The sequence below is a fragment of the Alexandromys fortis genome, unplaced genomic scaffold (genome assembly GCF_014885135.2).
Source record: "Alexandromys fortis isolate MF-2015 unplaced genomic scaffold, M_Fortis_MF-2015_v1.1 scaffold_196, whole genome shotgun sequence".
Classification (NCBI taxonomy): Eukaryota; Metazoa; Chordata; class Mammalia; order Rodentia; family Cricetidae; genus Alexandromys; species Alexandromys fortis.
Genome location: NW_026068078.1, coordinates 2,707,101 through 2,724,904, shown reverse-complemented (window position 1 = coordinate 2,724,904; position 17,804 = coordinate 2,707,101). Strand labels below are relative to the sequence as shown.

The following is a 17,804-nucleotide window of genomic DNA, read 5'->3' as shown; positions in this document are numbered from 1 at the left end:
GTTTGCTTGTTTGTTTCTGGTTTTTTTGAGACAGGGTTTCTCTGTGTAACCCTGTTGTCCTGGAACTATTTCAGAAAGCCAGGCTGGCCTAACTCTGCCCGCCTCTGCCTCCGGAGTGCTGAGATTAAAAGTTTGTGCCACCACCATCTAGCCTGAGAAACAGGTTTTTTGAGGGCTAAGAAAAATCAGAGGCCTGAAGCAATGGTCCCATTGGCAAAGCACTTTTAAAAGCATTGAGGCCCTGAGTTTGATACCCAACACCCCTATAAAATGTTAGGTTCTGAAAGACTTAGACACAGACAGCTCTCCTGGGACTTGCTGGCAGCCAGCTTAGCCTAATTAGCAAGCCCCATGTCCCAATGAGAGACTTACTTCAAAAACAAAGTGGATGGCTCCAGAGAAATAGAGCATGAGTCTGACCTCTGGGCACTGACGCACACGTGGGTATTCAGAGCTGGAGGGTCTGGGAAGGTGTACTTCAACAGAGGGCTCAGAGAAACCAGTCAACAGCACTGACATGCTGCACTGCCTAGACCCAATGAAGAACTCGGAGAAGTACTTCCCAGTTACAATCTGCTAAGTGCCGACAACAAAGCTACCACGTGACAGTCCGTACTGCCAGAGGAACAGAGAGACCGGCCACGAGAGACCAGTGTCTGCGATGTGCTTACTTGTGATGCTGCAGGAAACCCCAGCCGTGCATGCTGATTGTGGAAGACTGGATGGCTCATCAGTCTGGCAAATTTTGCAACATAAACAGCTATGTGTCCTGGGCAAGTTAGACTCTTCAAAGATCTGTTTAATATTCTACTGCCTTCTTCATTAGCTGGAATTAACTTGTGTAACTGTATCTGTCTCCTCTTCCCCTGCTATATCAGGCAAGAACTTCTACAGAGGCTTGATGGAGAATCGCATTTTGAGAACTCATCCTTTTTAAGATCTCTATGAACAGGGACCACAGTCAAGTAAGTACTTTACACTTACTGACAGCAGAATTATCAAAGTATCTTCTTAGAAACCCTTGGATGTTCGAGTCTCTACATCTACCCATCAAGATGCAAAGGGGAGAATGAAGCAAAAGGAAGTAGGCAGAACCAGCTACTGATTTGATGGGTAACAAAAACAAATAAAAATTCAGCAAATGTTACAAGGTCTGAAATATCAGCAGATAAGGGTGCTTGCCAACAGCCTGACAACCTAAATTTGGTTCCCAGGCCACACATGGTAGAGAACAAATCTCTACTCATTGCCTGATCCACATACTATGTGTATACCTGCAAAACTTAAAGACATGCCGGGCAGCGGTGGAACATGCCTTTAATATCAGCACTTGGGGAAGCACAGACAGGTAGATCTCAGTAAGTTCGAGGCTAGCCTAATCTACAGTGAGTTCCAGGACAGTCAGGACTGTTACACAGAGAAACTGTGTCTCAAAAAACATAAATAAGTAAATAAATAAATAAATAAGCAAACAAATAAATAAGCAAACAAATAAATAAATAAATGCATAAAATGTAAAAGAAATGTTACAAATAGAGTATAGGAACACACATACTCACCTTCACAAATCATTGGCTCAATTGTAAACACGTGGCCCGACTTCATCACACCAACTGCCTTGTTTTCTGAAATTAAAAGAAAGTCTCAAAAAGACACCAAAACCCAACAGCACTGAACTGAACAGCTTATAGGAACATGGGACTGACGTTTCCAGCAGTTCCCCTTCATTAAATTCTCTCATGGTCTGTCATTCAGCAAAGAGGCCACCACCAGTAACCACCTGTCTGCAGGCAGATTGTATTCCAGCTTGGCTTTCTGCGATAAAAGAGGGATGTCCACAGGCTAGGCTTCAGATACAGTCACCACTGTGGAAAAGCAGTCTTTATGTGCAGAGATTAGAAAAGGCAATCACTGCTGGGCGTGGAGGAGCACACTGTAATAGCCACTGCCCATCACCCATCCACTTAGGGAAGTGTGAGTGATATGTGTCATATGCTAGAGCCTCTCAATTCTTTGAGGAAGGGGAGGATGGTTACATAATGGAATACACACTAGGACACAAATACACAACTTAGAGAAAGGTCTGTAAGTAGTCTTTTATCTCATTCTCAAAGGGAACTAAGACTGCAGAATAGGCAACTTGTTTATTTAAATGATAAGGAGACATCTCTTTCTATATGAAAGCAAATTGCACTTTACAGTCTACATATTTACTCTGCCTTTTATCAACTTCACAACTAATATTTTTAGGACCACCGTGAGACATGAGTAAGGCTGCCTGGTCCTGCTTCGTCTCCAAAGCCAGAATTTAAAAGTAGGAACAGTCTTTTCAGAAAGGCCTCGCCAATATGGAGCACAAGTTTAAATTTAAAAAACGAAAGCATAAAAAGTGATCATTTATCAGCTAAATAAGCACGGCATTTACTCAGGCTGGCCACCAGAGGGCAGACATGTCCGTTGCTCCAAGGTTCTTTTGCAGTCAAAGGCGTCCTTCCCACTGAGTTGCTACTGTACAAATACTAACTTTATCTACTCCAGCTGGGCAGGCAAGCGTCCCCCCCCCCACCCACCCACACACCCACACTTCCATTCCAGCCCCCTCCTGGTGAACAGCCAGCATTACTGCTCCCCACTACTTTAGGCTCCCCAATGTACACTCACTGCAGATCTACTTTTTAAAGTCATGTGAACCCTTGGAAGCAGAAAGCAACTAAGAACTCTTAAGAATTAGGTTTTTCATTTCTAATATCATGAACTTGTTCTCAAAATGGCCTGCCACTTCTGATTTACAGGGAGTCATTCCCCTCGGTCTACCAAAGAGAAAATGCTAGAATTCTTGTGTGGTGCCACAGAGAACAAGAGGCATGAAGGGATCTAAAGCTGTGCTGTCGGTTGCTTCCACAGCAACAGAGATGGGTTTTAACGTTTATAAATAAACAAACAAACAAACTACAAAATTTAAAACCAGAACAATAGTTTCTTCCTCAGTCTCCATGTGAGCAGTCACAGTTGCCGTGTGTTCAGGATTTCAACTGCTATGTCCATTCTAGGTTAGCAGTGCTCTCCCAGAAATGTTTCTAAAGATGCTGACATGTGCAGTCAGAATCCTGCATCTTTTCTTCCTCATACTGTCTGTTCCTTGCCCTCAAAAGAAACCTGCAGGCAAACTCAGAGTGGGTCTCACTTCAAAACATCTATTCAGGACTCCCTCCACCTGCAAAGTAATCTCAGGCATACTTTAGTTACTGTCCAGGACCCAGCGACCGACTGCTTCAGTCCTTACTGTAAGAAGCACTAGACCCAGGAGAAAGACTGAATCCAGGCAGACAGACCCCAAAAGCATTTGTTCACGACTCATAATCACGAGCAAAGGAGCTGCCCATGTGAGCACGTAGTCTGCGGAAAGCTGGGCTCAAAGACACTGAAGATAGAGCTCAGTGCCAGCGCTTGCCTAGCAGGCACAGTGAACAACAAAGCTGAGGGATGATGTAGAGATATGACCATCACATAAGATAACGCATATCATGTCACCATCATTCTAAAACCGCAGGTCACGTTTTAGGTAGGAATGTCAGGCAAACTCTAAGTGCTTCCCAGGTATCAACTCAATCCTAACAATTCCTGGATATCATCATTCCCTATTACTACAGGATGAGAAAAATTGACACAAAGACATTACTGAGTGTTTACATAAAAGTTCAGAGAGAGATGAAGAAACGTGTCTAAGGTGCACACAGTCACGTGCATTAAATTCCCGCTGCTGACTGTTGTGGACAGCTTTTACTTCTAACACCAAAAAACAGATGCATCCATTAACGGTTAATCTCCCGGAGAAAAGATCTCTGGAACACAATGTCTTAGGAGAAAAGATCTCTGGAACACAATGTCTTAGACTTCCTTTGTTTTTCTTCCATACTACTCTCCTCTTAAAATAACCACCTATTCTCCATTATTAAACCAATAAATAATACACAAAGAATTAACAGCAAACCAAGTTAGGATGAACTGATTTTACCTAAGGAACCAGAAGGGTGACAGCAAGACTATGTACGGATCACCACATCCATCTAGGTCTCTCCTAGAGTGCGCAGTCAGGTTACACTCCCTACTTCCCTTGCAGTTAGATAAGATTAAGTCACTCAATTCCTACAAACTGGAACAAATGCAGGTGATTTGTGCTCGTCCCCGGCTGGTAGACTACAACTCCCAAGCACATCCTTCCAAGCATCTCCATCCCCTCCTGACACGTTATCTGTTGACTAGGAGATGATGTCATGGTGACTGGTGATGGGAAAAGATGGGTTGAAGGAAACAGAGCCTGGATCACCTCTTCATGACCAAACACCTCCTATAGACTATCACGTAAGAAAGACTTCAAACTTGTGTTTGAACAGGTAACACTGGGCGGGAAAGGGTGTACTCACAGCAAATACATTCCTTGAGTGAATACAAAATAGAAGGCCCTAAAGTATTTGAACAGTACTCACTGGCATAGTGTGGCACATTGGGGGCTGTATGGAAAAGTTTGTGGATTCCATGCCCACAATAGCTTCGAACAACTGAAAATCCATTTGCTTGGGCATGTTTCTGAATGATATTTCCCAGCTCTCTGTATCGAACACCAGGCTTCACTGAAAGAGAAAAAAACCATGAGGAAGAGCAGCACTTAACTAAGCAGTTGGTTCCCATGTAGCAAGGACCTTTGTATGTATACATGGTGCCTTCATGCCCGAATATAGAAATGAGGAAATTCAGGCACAAGAAAATCCAGACAGTCAGTAATGACAAAGCTTATTCAAACACAAGAGCACCATTAACGTAAAACAGGGAAAATGCCATGCAGAATACCAAGGGGTCAAAAAAAGCACCTTCTGTTTTCTCTAAAAACAAAACAAGAAAATGGAAAACACACTTTTTTACCCTCTTTCCCTAAGGGTTCTCTAAAGGAACAGAACTTATAAAGAAAAAAAATGCATTTTTTGAAATACAAAAAAAGTTATATTCAAATAATATAAAGTTGTCCTCTTACCCCTAAAAGCACAGTAGCTTGTGTTCTATGTGCACACATACATATATGTAATTTTAAATCTGCTTTAAAGGAGGTACATCTGAATATACAGTTAAAAAAAAACTAATTTGAAAGAATCTTTATGATATTAATAGAAAAATAGTAAATTAGCAATACTGAACAATCTATGATTCTGACCTAATTAAGTACATACACTATCTGTATATGGCTGAACACACAGCAGAGAGAAAAAGACCCTACAAGTACCAAGGACACTATGAAAAGCAAAGAGGGAGGCAAACTACAGAAGCTCCACCCTCATCCCCCCCAAATCCCTCTCCTTGTTTTAATTTCCTATGAGAACACAAGGCAAGTGAAAACAAAAAGCCAAATAAAGAGAAAAATGCAGGGTGCTGAGCAGTGGTACATTCCTTTAATCCCAGTACTCCAGAGATAGAACTCTGTGAGTTCAAAGTTAGCCTGGTCTATAGAGCTAGTTCCAGGACAGCCAAAACTGTTACACAGTGAAACCCGGTCTCGAAAAACCAAGAAATAAATAAGTAAAATAAACGTGCACTGAACACTGGTGGTCTGTGGTGCAAGAGGGTGTCACGGCTGAGGCTGACCTGCATCAATGGCTTGCATCAGGCATTCATATGTAGTCTGGACAAGTTTCCGTGCTCCTTCATCCACATCTCCAACAAAAAAGGTCTCATTTAGATCCCCATGATAACCATTTCGATAAAGAGTGATGTCCACTGGGAGGAGAGAAAAAGGCAAATGTAACCAAATGAAAACAACACTGTGTGCATTGTCTAACTCCGCAGTGAGTGTGGAGCTGCCTAAGGAAAACCCTCGGGGGAAATTCACTCAACTCACTGCAGAGCACAAGACAGATGAGGGCTTTTATGTCAGTAACGAGATCCTTTGTGACAGAAGAAATATTACACAGAAGACAGCTGTGTAAGATAAATAACCAAGTTAGCAACACTGACCTGACGACTTCACTAAGTTCCGAACTATACAGGAAACATTCCCACTATCTTTAACTCGATCTTCCTGGAACACGAGAGCAAAGCTTAGCTTATCTTATCTAGTTCTAGGGTTTTTTAAATCCCTCTGGTCTTTCATCCTTCTGTAAGTATCATCTGTCTTCATCCCAGGCTTAAAATAAAGATTAAACTACGTCACTACAATAAACTATCTAGAGAATACACTAGGTATCTTTACACTGCGGAGCGGAGAGTTCATCCCTGAAAGCGCCATCTGCTGTCACAGGTGTGGTGGTGCACGGCTTTAACCTCACACTGGGGAGGCAGTCAGGTGGAGCTCTTTGAGTTCAAGGCCAACAAGAGCTACGTTGTGAGACCAGGTTGCAAATATTAACGATTTTGTGGTGCAGAAATCCACCAGCGCTGGGAGGCAGAATTTTCTGAGTTCAAGGCCAGCCTGGTCTAGGTAGTGAATTCCAGGACGGATAGGGTTTAGTAAAGAGACCCTGTCTAAAAATAAACAGAGATTACTTCAATTTTGAGTGAGAGTTTTAAATAGGGAAAAACCAAGTCAAGAAAACAGAAACCACCTAACAGACTCCCAAAACTTGTTTCTTTACTCACAATAAGAAATGTCACACATATTTTCTTACCATTAACAATATCACCTTCTTGCAAAGGCCGTCTGTCTGGAATTCCATGGCAGATGACTTCATTTACTGAGGTACAACAAGACTTTGGGAAATTATAGTAATTCAGGGGAGAAGGATAGCAATTTCTTGCAATGCATGCCTATGGTAAATTAAAATACAAAGAAAATCATTTGGAATGGACAAAAGGAAAAAATCTATATACAATTAGTCAGATCGTAAAATCTGAAGAATTTTAAGACAGATGCTACTATAAAAAACGGATATTATATTTACTTGAAAATAGTGATGGGTGTATAGGTATATGTGCATGTATATATGCATGAATGTGTACTGGCAAATACACTCAGGACACACAGTCCAGTTCTTTCAGGGAGGCTTTTGCCATCTACAATACCATCATCACTGTAACGGTAGGGGGGTCAGTTTCATCCTTCCAAGCAATGGATGGAGAGATCTTTAGAACCCACTGTCCACATGTCTGAACTACTTAGCACTTCTTTGTGCACAATGTAGGCACACAATGTAGACACTAGTCTACAACTAATAGACTCTAACAAGCAATCTTTATTTTAAAACAAAAGATACTGTCATGTAATATATACTACAAATTTTATCTGATCTGTTTATTGTCTTGTGAATGAGGATTTTGAAGTTACAAGCTCATCTATTTGAATGCTTAGTCACTAGGGAGTAGAATTCTGGTAGGACAAACCTTTGGCTTACAAGGTTAGAAGGTGTGGCCTTGTTAGAGAAAGCGTGTTGGGAGATTGGCTCTCTCCCCTCTCCTCTGTCTACTCACTGTCTATCCTCCTCCCACCACCAGCCTGCATGCTGCCAAGCCCCCACCAAGATAGTAATGGACTCTCTGCAACTGTAAGCAAGGACAGACTAAATGCTTTCTTTGTGGAGCAACTGTGGCCACGGCATCTCTTCAGAGCAACACAACACTGACTAGGACAGGATTCTCCCATCTCATCTGTTTATTGCCTTTTTCCTGTGTATATGAAAGGGAAACTAATTTCTAGTCTAGTTTCTGCAGTTTATTCTGTATTTCAGAATACCTGGCATATGTAGTGGTATGGTTTTTTCTATAAAAGTTGATAAAAGACTGAGGATTCAGAATAACATTTCTCAAGCGTCCCTGGATTTCAGCATCACATACATAGTCATGCCTCAGAACCTGTGGAGGATGGGTTCCTCAATACCCGGCTGGCTACCAAACTATGCAGACACTCCAGTCTTCAGTACAGTGTAGTGTCTGCATATATACTGTCCATATCCTCCCACACTTTAAACCATCAGTCTATTATTTACTATTACACTGTAAATATTCCTATTTAGAGAACAGTATCAAGGAATACAGTAACACAAACATGTCTGTACAAACCTAAGTTATTTTTTTCCCAAACATTTTCAATTGCTGCTGGCCGAATGCCTAGAGGCCCAAGATCTATAGGTAGGATATACTTACCAATTAATAGCTACAGAATACTTCCCATATTCAAAACAATACAAAAATAAGCTTTCAAATTCACTTAATAAAGCTATTTTGAACATTATAAAATGAATTTTTGAAACTTCTGATAGAAAAAAGTAAAGGTCTTACTAAGTGTACAGCGTGATCAATTTCTTCAGTAGTTACACCTGCTTTAATCATCCCAGCAGCAATATCCAAGACTTCTCTAGCAAGCTGAAAAATAAGTACATTCAAGAAGAAATGAAACAACCTATACTCTACACTAGCTTTGATTTATGATTTATGAAAAATCAGTCAAATAAAATCATTTGATATAATTTTGGATGCAATATTTAAAAGTCAGAGACATATAAAAGTATGTAAAAATAAATGCATATAAAAATTGGGATAAACAAGTTTACTAATAACTTTTTGTTTTTGAGACAGGCTTTCTCTGTGTAACAGCAGTGACTATCCTGGAACTTGATTTGTAAACCAGGCTGGCCTTGAACTCGCAGAGATCCACCTGCTGTTGCCTCAGAGTGCTGGGATTAAAGACATACATCACTACCATCTGGCACTAATAAGTAAGCTTAATGAAGATTTATATCCTAAATTAGGTAAACTATCAACTGACAGTATTACATTTCTAAAATGGGGGAGCATGAAAGGAAATTACATAAGAAAAACCTAATGAATTTCCTCAAAAAAATCATAGTAAGCAAAAGAAATAAGATTCTCCAGATAATAAATAGCATCAAATCACTTTAAAATGCTGCACAAAAGCCTTGAGTGAGCATCTAAATGAACAAAATCAGTTGTTTCTAATCCCACCCACACTCCAAACACAGGTGTCTCACAAGACTTTAGTCTAACTCTGTGTGAGCCTTGGACCTTGTCCTGTGCTATAACATTTGTAAACATAGAATGATCATAAATACTTCACTCTGAAAAATAATGCTTGGTAGCCAGGTGGTGGCGGCACATGACTTTAATCCCAGCATTCGGGAGGCAGAGGCAGGTGGATCTCTCAGTTTAAGGCCAGCCTGGTCTACAGAGTGAACTGCAGAACAGCCACGGATACACAGAGACTATCTCAGAAAAACAAACAAAATGAGAACAATGCTGCAAAAGCTCTTAAGCAAAGTCATGCTCATCTTCCTGTCTTTGCAATTCAGTAAATATGTTTATGCAAATAAACAAACAATACAAAACTGATCAAAGAAAATGGCAACTACAGATGAGTCGCTTAGTTTTATTCTAAAATAGATTGTTTAAATATAAAAATGTTTTGAAAATAGGTAAAGAAAAGGGATGGTTAGTAAGAGTTTAAAATTTATAGCTTCATAAACCGTTAATCACAGACTTCCTGTGATTCCTCTTAACCCTGTCCTACACGTGAAGAAAAACAACTTACCCTACACACAAGTCGCATCCCTTCTATATCTTCAGCTGAGAGTAATTTGATTTGAGAAGTACCTTTGAGAGCCTGTTCAGATTCAGACATTCCTGGAACGGAAAATGAGTGAGTAAAACCACAACCAAAAGAAAGACAGAACTCAGTACATTATACCCTGGCAACCCGGTAACCGCTGATTCTCCTTATGTACCATACAAAACTATTTCAATTTCAGAGGATCCAAGTAAGCTTTTTTTTTTTTTCCAAAAATATGTAGTATTTTCAACACTACAGTGGTATATTATTTGTGCTTTAATAAATAAAGCTTGCCTGTAGATCAGAAGGCAAAGCAGCCATAGTAGTCACCATACAAGCCAGGGAGTGGTGGCACACACCTTTAATTAATCCCAGGACTAGTGAGACAGAGGCAGGTGGATCTCTGTGAGTTCAAGGCTACACAAGAGGGAATCTGCTAAAAGAAAAACAGAGCTCACACAGAGGTGATCACAGCATTTGGGATTACAGGCCTCAATACCAACATTAGGAAGGTGGAGACAGGAATGATGTGGCTGGGTGGAGAGAAGACTACAAGGGGAAGCGACATGAACTCAGTGGAGTATAGAGTGTGGGGTGAGGAATCTTCAGGATTGGCGGAGACAGGATCTCACCCATTTTCAGATTGAGATAAGAGCCAGTGGCTGGCTGCTTTGCTTTTCTGACCTTCAGGTTGAACCCCAATTGGGCTTTTATTATTCAACACAAGAAGGAAATAAAAGAAACTGAAGAAAAATATCTACAAATTCTACTAGGAACCAGCCAATGTTTACGGAGTACTGACTGTGTGCCAGGTCGTGTACTCAGATTCACTAATAATGAACAGCACAACTTACAAACGGCTTTCATGCCATGAATGAAGAAGCATCTGCGCACCAGCAACTAATCATCAACTGCCTTACTGCTCTAAAACCAGACCTAAGTCGCTCTCACTCAAAATACAGTTTAGGACCTTGTCTAGGGGATTTTGTTTGTTTTGTTGGGTTTGGAGGGGGTTGTTTTGTTTAAGTTTCATGTGTACTGGTATTCTGTCTGCATGACCTATGGTCTTAGAGGCCAGAAAGGGCATCTGGTCCCCTGGAACTGACATTACAATAGCATGTGAGCCATCAGGAAGGTGCTGGGAATTGAACCTGGATCTCCTTCAAGAGCAGCCAATGCTCTTAAACACTGAGTCATCTCTCCAGACTGGTTTGACTTTTAGTAGGCTCTAACTAACATCTGAAAAATGAAAAAGGAGTAGAAAGGACCACATTCTGCATTATAAAGCCCCAGGTAAATATGGCTGTGAAATACCTGATTATTATTTTTACACACATGGGAAATCCTACCCAAATAATCTTCATTAATGAAATTAGTCTAATTCAAGTTTTATATATACTTAAAACAGTCAATATAGCAATTTCAAAATCTTGGGGAGAAAATGAATCCTGTTTTCATTCTCTGAAATGGAAAATGCCCAAACAAACTTTTTTGCAATTTCTTTACGTGTGTGCTGGTGTGTGGAGGTCAGTCAGAGTAATGGACACCTAGGGAAGGCGCTGTTAACCACTGAGCTCTCTCTGAAGCCCCCTAAATAACTTTTCATTACCATAAATTAAGAAAAGATTCACATCAAAAGACAGGATTATCAATTCAATATTAGAAAGTAAATGACTATCCAGAAAGATAATCCTCATAACTTCGGTTGCTCACCTTAAAATATAAATCTTAAAATATAAATCTCAAATCAAAAAAAAAAAAAAGAGCATCTGGGACAATGCTACTCCAGCAATACTAGCAGACTAAGTAAAAGCAAGAAAACATAAAACGTAAAAGGAAGGACAAAGACTTTATCAACCTCAGATTTTACATAGACACAGAACAAAAGAACCATCTGATAAATGGATGAAAATAATTTAGTAAGTTAGCAGTCAAGATGTCAAAAATCAAAAACTCTGCCTACTATAATACAAACAAGCTAATAACTACTAAACAATAAAGTACCCAGAACAAATATAACAAAAAAGAGCTTCAAAAAGGAACTCTGAAAACTTCACTTTAAAAATATAAAAGGAGATTAATACAACAGAAAACATGCCAACAATAACAAAATAATAAATAAACAAACAATAAATAAACAATGCCAACAAGATATTTTGGGAATCAAGACAAACTTATTATAAACTTAATACAGAAAAAGAAACATGCAAGAATACTCAGCAAATTTCTGAAAAAAAAAAACAAACAACAAACAAACAAAAAACAAAGGTGACAACAGCAAGACCTGCAAATATGAGAACATTTCCAGGAGTCAAATTTGGAAAGGGCATATGATTACACAAACGAGCCAATCAAACACCAGATCAAAGACATGAGAATCAAATATAATAATACAAGACACATGTATCTTACTATATACAAATGCTGAAAGTTTGAATAATATAATGAGAAAACATTAGTATTCAGCTGAAGAAAAAAACATTTTTATCATATAATTCAGAGTGTTAATGTAAAAAGAACATTTTAGAAATCAACTTTGAAAAAACTATTAGTCTAATGGGGTTAAGAATATGAAGGAAAAGGAAAGAAAATACAATTTTTAATACATGAAAACCTGTTAAACTTTATAATTTAAAAATGTAAGCTAAAATAAAATACACAATTTCTCAACCTTTCAGACTTATAAATACCATACAAACTTGATAACAAATAATGCTGGTAATGCTGGTGACAATGGAAGAGAAGCAAAGTGTTTTTCTTTTAAAATTTGGACCATTCCCTGAAGTTGTGTGTCATCCTCAAAGAGGATGCTAGTCTTCACTGTATGGTTCAAATTCAGTGTATGTTCTGTCAGAGCAAGCATGCCCATGTTTTATTTGTTTGTTTTTTTGGAGGGTTTTTGTTTTGGTTTGGTTTGGTTTTTCAAGACAGGGTTTCTCTGTGTAGCTCTGGAGCCTGTCCTGGCTCTAGCTCTGCAGACCAGGCTGGTCTCAAACTCACAGAGATCTGCCCGCCTCTGTCCCCTCAAGGGCTGAGATTAAAGGTCTGTTCACCACCGAGGCTCATGCTCATGTTTTTATGAGAGTAATGATTGGCAAAATACTCTGATATTTCTAATATCTCAAAATAAAAATGAATATATCCTTTGATTCAAACCATTAGACAATTAACCTAAAAAGATATTCCTAATTATGAACAAAGATGAAACTACGAGAATAGAAGCTACAATCAAATTCACAGAAGCAAAACCCTGCAAATAATCTAATCTAACCATTCATGAGTAGAGGCCTGGTTGATAATTATGATACGCCCACACAATGAAATTAAAATTAGAACTAAAGAACTTATATGAACTCATATAGAGCACATCACAATATATTAGCACATTAAGAAAGGACAAAAAGGTGAAAAGATGTAATAGTACACACATTTGTATATATTTGTGTGTATTTGTATATAAACTCACAGAATATCTTGGGAATGTTCTTAAACCTCTACAGAGTAGGACTTCTTTTCAATGCAAAACATTCTATTCTGTTAAAAGTTATATTTATTTCTTAAAATATTAAGTTAATACTACATTCAAAGGAGAATAAAATTACATGTTTCCAAGGTATCACTATACTGTCTTTTCCTTAAACTTATTCACAATGAATTTAACTAAATTTTAAAATTACGTATAGAAAAGTAATGCCATGGCTCCGCACATCTTAAAAGCAAAGCAGCTATCTAAGCTCCCATTCAGGGGTACAAGCTGTCCACAGAGGCAGCAGACATGGAATCCCATGCTCAGAAGGCTGAGCCAGGAGGACTGTCCAGGAGGCCAGTTTGGGCTAGGTAGTTAGATCATGTCAAGAATAAAAAAATGTTAAATATTTTAAATTTCAAAATAAATGATGTAAAAAACCACAGGTATTCAGCCATTCTCATTTCTGACATGCAAAGCCAGTCAACACCTAGTCCAACCTAAATACTGTACAAGTTCAAAGGTCAGAGACTAAGTCCACTGACCTGTGTGGCAAATTACTCATCTTCTCTGCATGTCTCACTATTATTATCTATAAAATAGAGAAGACAACAGAACCTACCTCAGAAATGTTGAAAGTATTAAATGGAGTAACACGTGCAAAGAACTTAGCACAGTGCCTGACACACGCTAAGCAGAAATAAATATCAGTTACTATCGCAGTCATCCCCGTCATGCTCACAACACCACCTACACCACCACTGCCGTCCTCTCCGCTGCTACAGCCCAGTCTGAGTGAGGATCCACTCGGGCCTTCAGAATCGACTTTTGCCTTAATTTAGGTTAAAAGCAAAAAGAAAATCAAAGCCTTTCCCTCCCAACTGGCAGTTCATTTAACACAAAATACAACATTTTTCTCAATGTTGCCTTTAATAGCCACATAAACACTGTTTTCAGAACTGGACAGATTCCTAAAGAGGGGGAAAAATCTTTATCTTAAATACTCTAATGTGGCTTTTAAAAAAGGAACCATGTTCACATTTACATATCCAGCACTGAAAACTCTCTACACAGAGCATTCCTTCCTCTGCAGTGATAACCAAGCCCACAAATGGAAACGGGAACTTACCTAAGGGATGGTCAGCGTAGTCTGGCCTCTGAATGTAACTGGGCACTGGTCTCGTTGGCATCTAAGAACATTAACAAAATCAGTTCAGCACCTGCTAACTAGTAACAAAATTAACCTGGGAAGAAGACTGAAGAGTCAGGTTCAGGCAGAAGTTTTTAATAAGTCAATTCTAAACCAGGCTGGTGGTGGCACACGGCTTTAATCCCATCAGGAGGGAGGCAGAGGCAGGATCTCTGTGCGTTCAAGGCCAGTCTAGTCTACAGAATGAGTTCTGGGAGCGGTTCCAAAGCTACAGAGAAACTCTATCTCAAAAACCCAAGTGAATGAATGAATGAAAAAAATGAAAGAAGTTAATTCTAGTTGGCATGTTAATGCTGTAAGACCCCTAGCTCACTCACACATGCTAAGCTTACTTTCTGTGCCAGTGCCACGCATGTCTGAGAAAGAAGAGCTCATATATATGAGGCTGGAGAAATGGCCAGTGTTCATCAGGTGGCTCCAGGGAGACCCGACTCCTCTGGTATCTGCTGGCACATGAACTCATGTGCAAATACCCACACAGAGATAGAAATGCAGAATTTAAACAATAAAGGAGTAAATCTTTAAAAAAGTAAAAATCACCAGGCTCTTGCTCCAAACTGGAACAAAGTGGCAAAAGGAAAAAGTACACATTCCTAGACACAATCACTGGAAGGGGATACAGAAACATCCTTATGTGTCTGGTAGCTTTCCAAATTTTATATTAAATACATATTCATTTTATTAAAAGTACAAGACAAGTCAATTTAAATATTCAAGGGTAGCAAATTTCAACTTAAGTGAATTGTCATGTTAAAACTCTTGAGTCCAGAAGGTATAGCTGCACATGCCTTTAATCCCAGAATTTGGGAGGCATAGACAGGTGGGTCCCTGTAAATTTGAGGCAAGCCTGGTTTACAGAGGGAGTTCCAGGACAGCCAGAGCTACAAAGGGAAACCCTGTCTTGAAAAATCAAAGCCAAGCCAGGCGATGGTGGTGCACACCTTTAATCCCAGCACTCGGGAGGCAGAGGCAGGCTCTGTGAGTTCGAGACCAGCCTGGTCTACAGAGCTAGTTCCAGGACAGACTCCAAAGCCACAGAGAAACCCTGTCTCGAAGAAAAAAAAAAAAAAAAACAAAGCCAGAGAGAGAGAGAGAAATAATATTACCCCACTCTTATTTAAAATTTATAAAGTTTTAGTCTTTATATCTAAAATCTTCTCCACTTCTTCCACAACTGCCAACTGTCCTACTAGCTCCCAAACAAAATACCCTGAGCTCTAGCATGTTCGCTGTTCCTTCCTGTTCGTGCCCCACTACTGCAATACAAATTACAAGCATTAATTTCAGGAAATTGAAAACTGGTTAAAGACAGTGATACATCCCAGTTACTTGACATACTCACCAGTGGGTAATGTGGTCTGAGTTTACCAGTGTACCGGTAGCCTGCCCATGGATCAGTGTTCACATCTCCTTCTAAGGTCCAGGAACACACTTCCCGTTTTGCCTTTTCGTCTTCTGGGAGAGAGATGGACAGATGTGAAGGACAAACAAGATCCAGGCTTTTGCTGAGCAGAGTGGTGCGCATCTGTCATCCCAGCAGTTGGAAGACTAAGGTAGGAGGGTCATTAAGTTCAGGTCACACAGAGTACACACTACGCTCAGGGCTATCCAGATGGCTGGCTCAGTGAATAAAGGAGGCACCAACACCCCACAAGGCAGAAGGAGAAAACTATATCCCCCAAAAGTCCTGACTTCCTTCCAACCATGTAGCATGTATTTTTTCCTGCACATGCAAGCACAAATACAAATAAAATGGTAAATGAAATTTTTAAAAAAAAATCTAGATTCTGTCTCAAAACAAATTCAAAAAGGCTGTGCTTTACCAACCTCCTAGGAAGGGAACAAGGAAAAAGAAAAGGAAAGGCAGATTTTCAAATCTCCCTGCTGATCTGCATTCCTGCCCTTCTACAAACAGTATTTTCAAAGAAGAATTGAAAGCAGACCTCAAACAAAAAACACAAAAGCTATCAAGACAAACAAAGCTGAAACACAAGTTCTTTTCTAATCTTTATACAGAACTCACTAGAAATTTACCCCTGAAAATTTAAGTAAGCTTACATTTCCGGATCCGTTTAATCCTCAACAAGTACTAGAGTCCTAATAATCCTGATGAGCTGAGGCTGGCAGCAAAACCTTAAACAGCTGGGAAAGCAAAGGACGCTGTATCTGTTTTTCAAAAACCACAATGCACTAGGTTCAGATAAGATACAGGCAGTGCCAAAGAACATCAGACTTCACGCACTATAAGGCCCAAAATATATGACCTTCAAGCTGTACACTTTCATTCAAGGATCAAACCAAAAGCAGCAAATCTCTTCCTTTAAGCTTTGGTAAACTTTCACTGACAGTATTTCCTACTGGCAGACTACATTTCCTCTCGTGGATAACCCAACACTCCCATTAAGCACAGGTATCACTTTATACCACCACAAAAAAGATATCTTTTAAAAATTGTATTCCCTTTTCCTTCAAAGATAGTTTGGTTAACCTCAGATGCTTTGGTAAAGCAATCTAACAAACTTCATTAGACCAACGACCTCCTAGAAAACAGAGGCAGATGAGTACAAGGTACCAAAATCACCCACACAGAAAGTTTTCAGCAACTACCACACTACCTGCTAAAACCGTATGCATCAGAGGCAGTGCTTTATGCACAGAAGTCCTTGTCAGTTGCCAGGAAACCATGGTAGGTCAGCCACACTAATAACTATGTTTACAGGATGAGGAGCCGATACAGAAAGGCTATCTGAAAGAACAGCCACACCAATGTGGCTGACAATGGCTAAGAAACAGTTAATAGTCTGTGGGGTAATACAAGACACCTCCAAAATCAAAAGGTTTTGGTAACACATGCCTATAATCCAGCACTTGGGAGGTAGAGATAGGGAGGTCGGGATTTAAAATCATCATCAGCTACAGAGCAACAGAGATCTGATCAAATAAAATCAAACAGCCCCTGTATCCTTCGCCTACAATGTGCAGACACTTTTAGCAAAGACAAGAGGGTGCCAAAAGATTAGGGCATTATCAGGTACTAGCCAATTTAGAGCCATCTACCCTAACAAAGACCTCATGTTTTCATATTAAAGAAAAGAAACAAGATAAACCAGATGTAATTCTATGTATTTTATTACGTATTACCAAAGAATAATAATTCCAGATGTCAGAATTATACTTTCAGAACTAGGAGAAGTTCTAATGCTGGCTCATCAGCTGCATCCAAGGCCAAGGGTGTAAGGATAAGCAGCAGTGTTACTTACTTGCTTTCTTATGTAGTAACTTGTGAGTAGCCCAACTTCCTTTAAAGCATTCCTAAAAGAAAAAACAAGGAAATCAGTTTCAGGCCTTCCTTAATCAGAAACAGTTTTAAGGACTGTTCCACAGAAGAAACAGTTATTGGCCGGGTGTGATGGTACATGCCATTAATCCCACCCCTCTGGAGGCAGCAGCATGCAGGTGGGATCCAGGCCAGTCAGGACTACACATTGAAAGACTACCTCAAAAAACAACAAATAAAATAAAATAAAAAGACTAAAACACAAACGTTTGAAAAATAAATATTTAGCCCTTCCTTTTCTGTCCCC

General features: G+C 39.6%; 2 protein-coding genes across 6 annotated transcripts in view; both read right to left on the bottom strand.

Annotated features, from left to right (window-relative positions):
- Positions 1 to 17,804, bottom strand: part of Metap1 (methionyl aminopeptidase 1) — a 28,611-nt gene that overhangs the window by 2,072 nt on the left and 8,735 nt on the right. The window contains exons 2-10 of the mRNA XM_050121761.1: positions 17,481 to 17,532; positions 15,563 to 15,675; positions 14,140 to 14,200; positions 9,527 to 9,618; positions 8,260 to 8,343; positions 6,654 to 6,792; positions 5,635 to 5,766; positions 4,488 to 4,631; positions 1,560 to 1,625 (exon numbers count right to left, since the gene is read on the bottom strand). Coding sequence (XP_049977718.1) covers positions 1,560 to 1,625; positions 4,488 to 4,631; positions 5,635 to 5,766; positions 6,654 to 6,792; positions 8,260 to 8,343; positions 9,527 to 9,618; positions 14,140 to 14,200; positions 15,563 to 15,675; positions 17,481 to 17,532 — 883 coding nt within the window. The remainder of the gene's footprint in view (positions 1 to 1,559; positions 1,626 to 4,487; positions 4,632 to 5,634; positions 5,767 to 6,653; positions 6,793 to 8,259; positions 8,344 to 9,526; positions 9,619 to 14,139; positions 14,201 to 15,562; positions 15,676 to 17,480; positions 17,533 to 17,804) is intronic.
- The window catches only part of Rap1gds1 (Rap1 GTPase-GDP dissociation stimulator 1), a 575,856-nt gene continuing 561,351 nt past the window's right edge, over positions 3,300 to 17,804 (bottom strand). For all 5 annotated transcript variants that reach the window (XM_050121753.1, XM_050121755.1, XM_050121752.1 and 2 more), the window contains one exon: positions 3,300 to 3,312. The gene's annotated coding sequence lies outside the window, so the exon portion shown is untranslated. The remainder of the gene's footprint in view (positions 3,313 to 17,804) is intronic.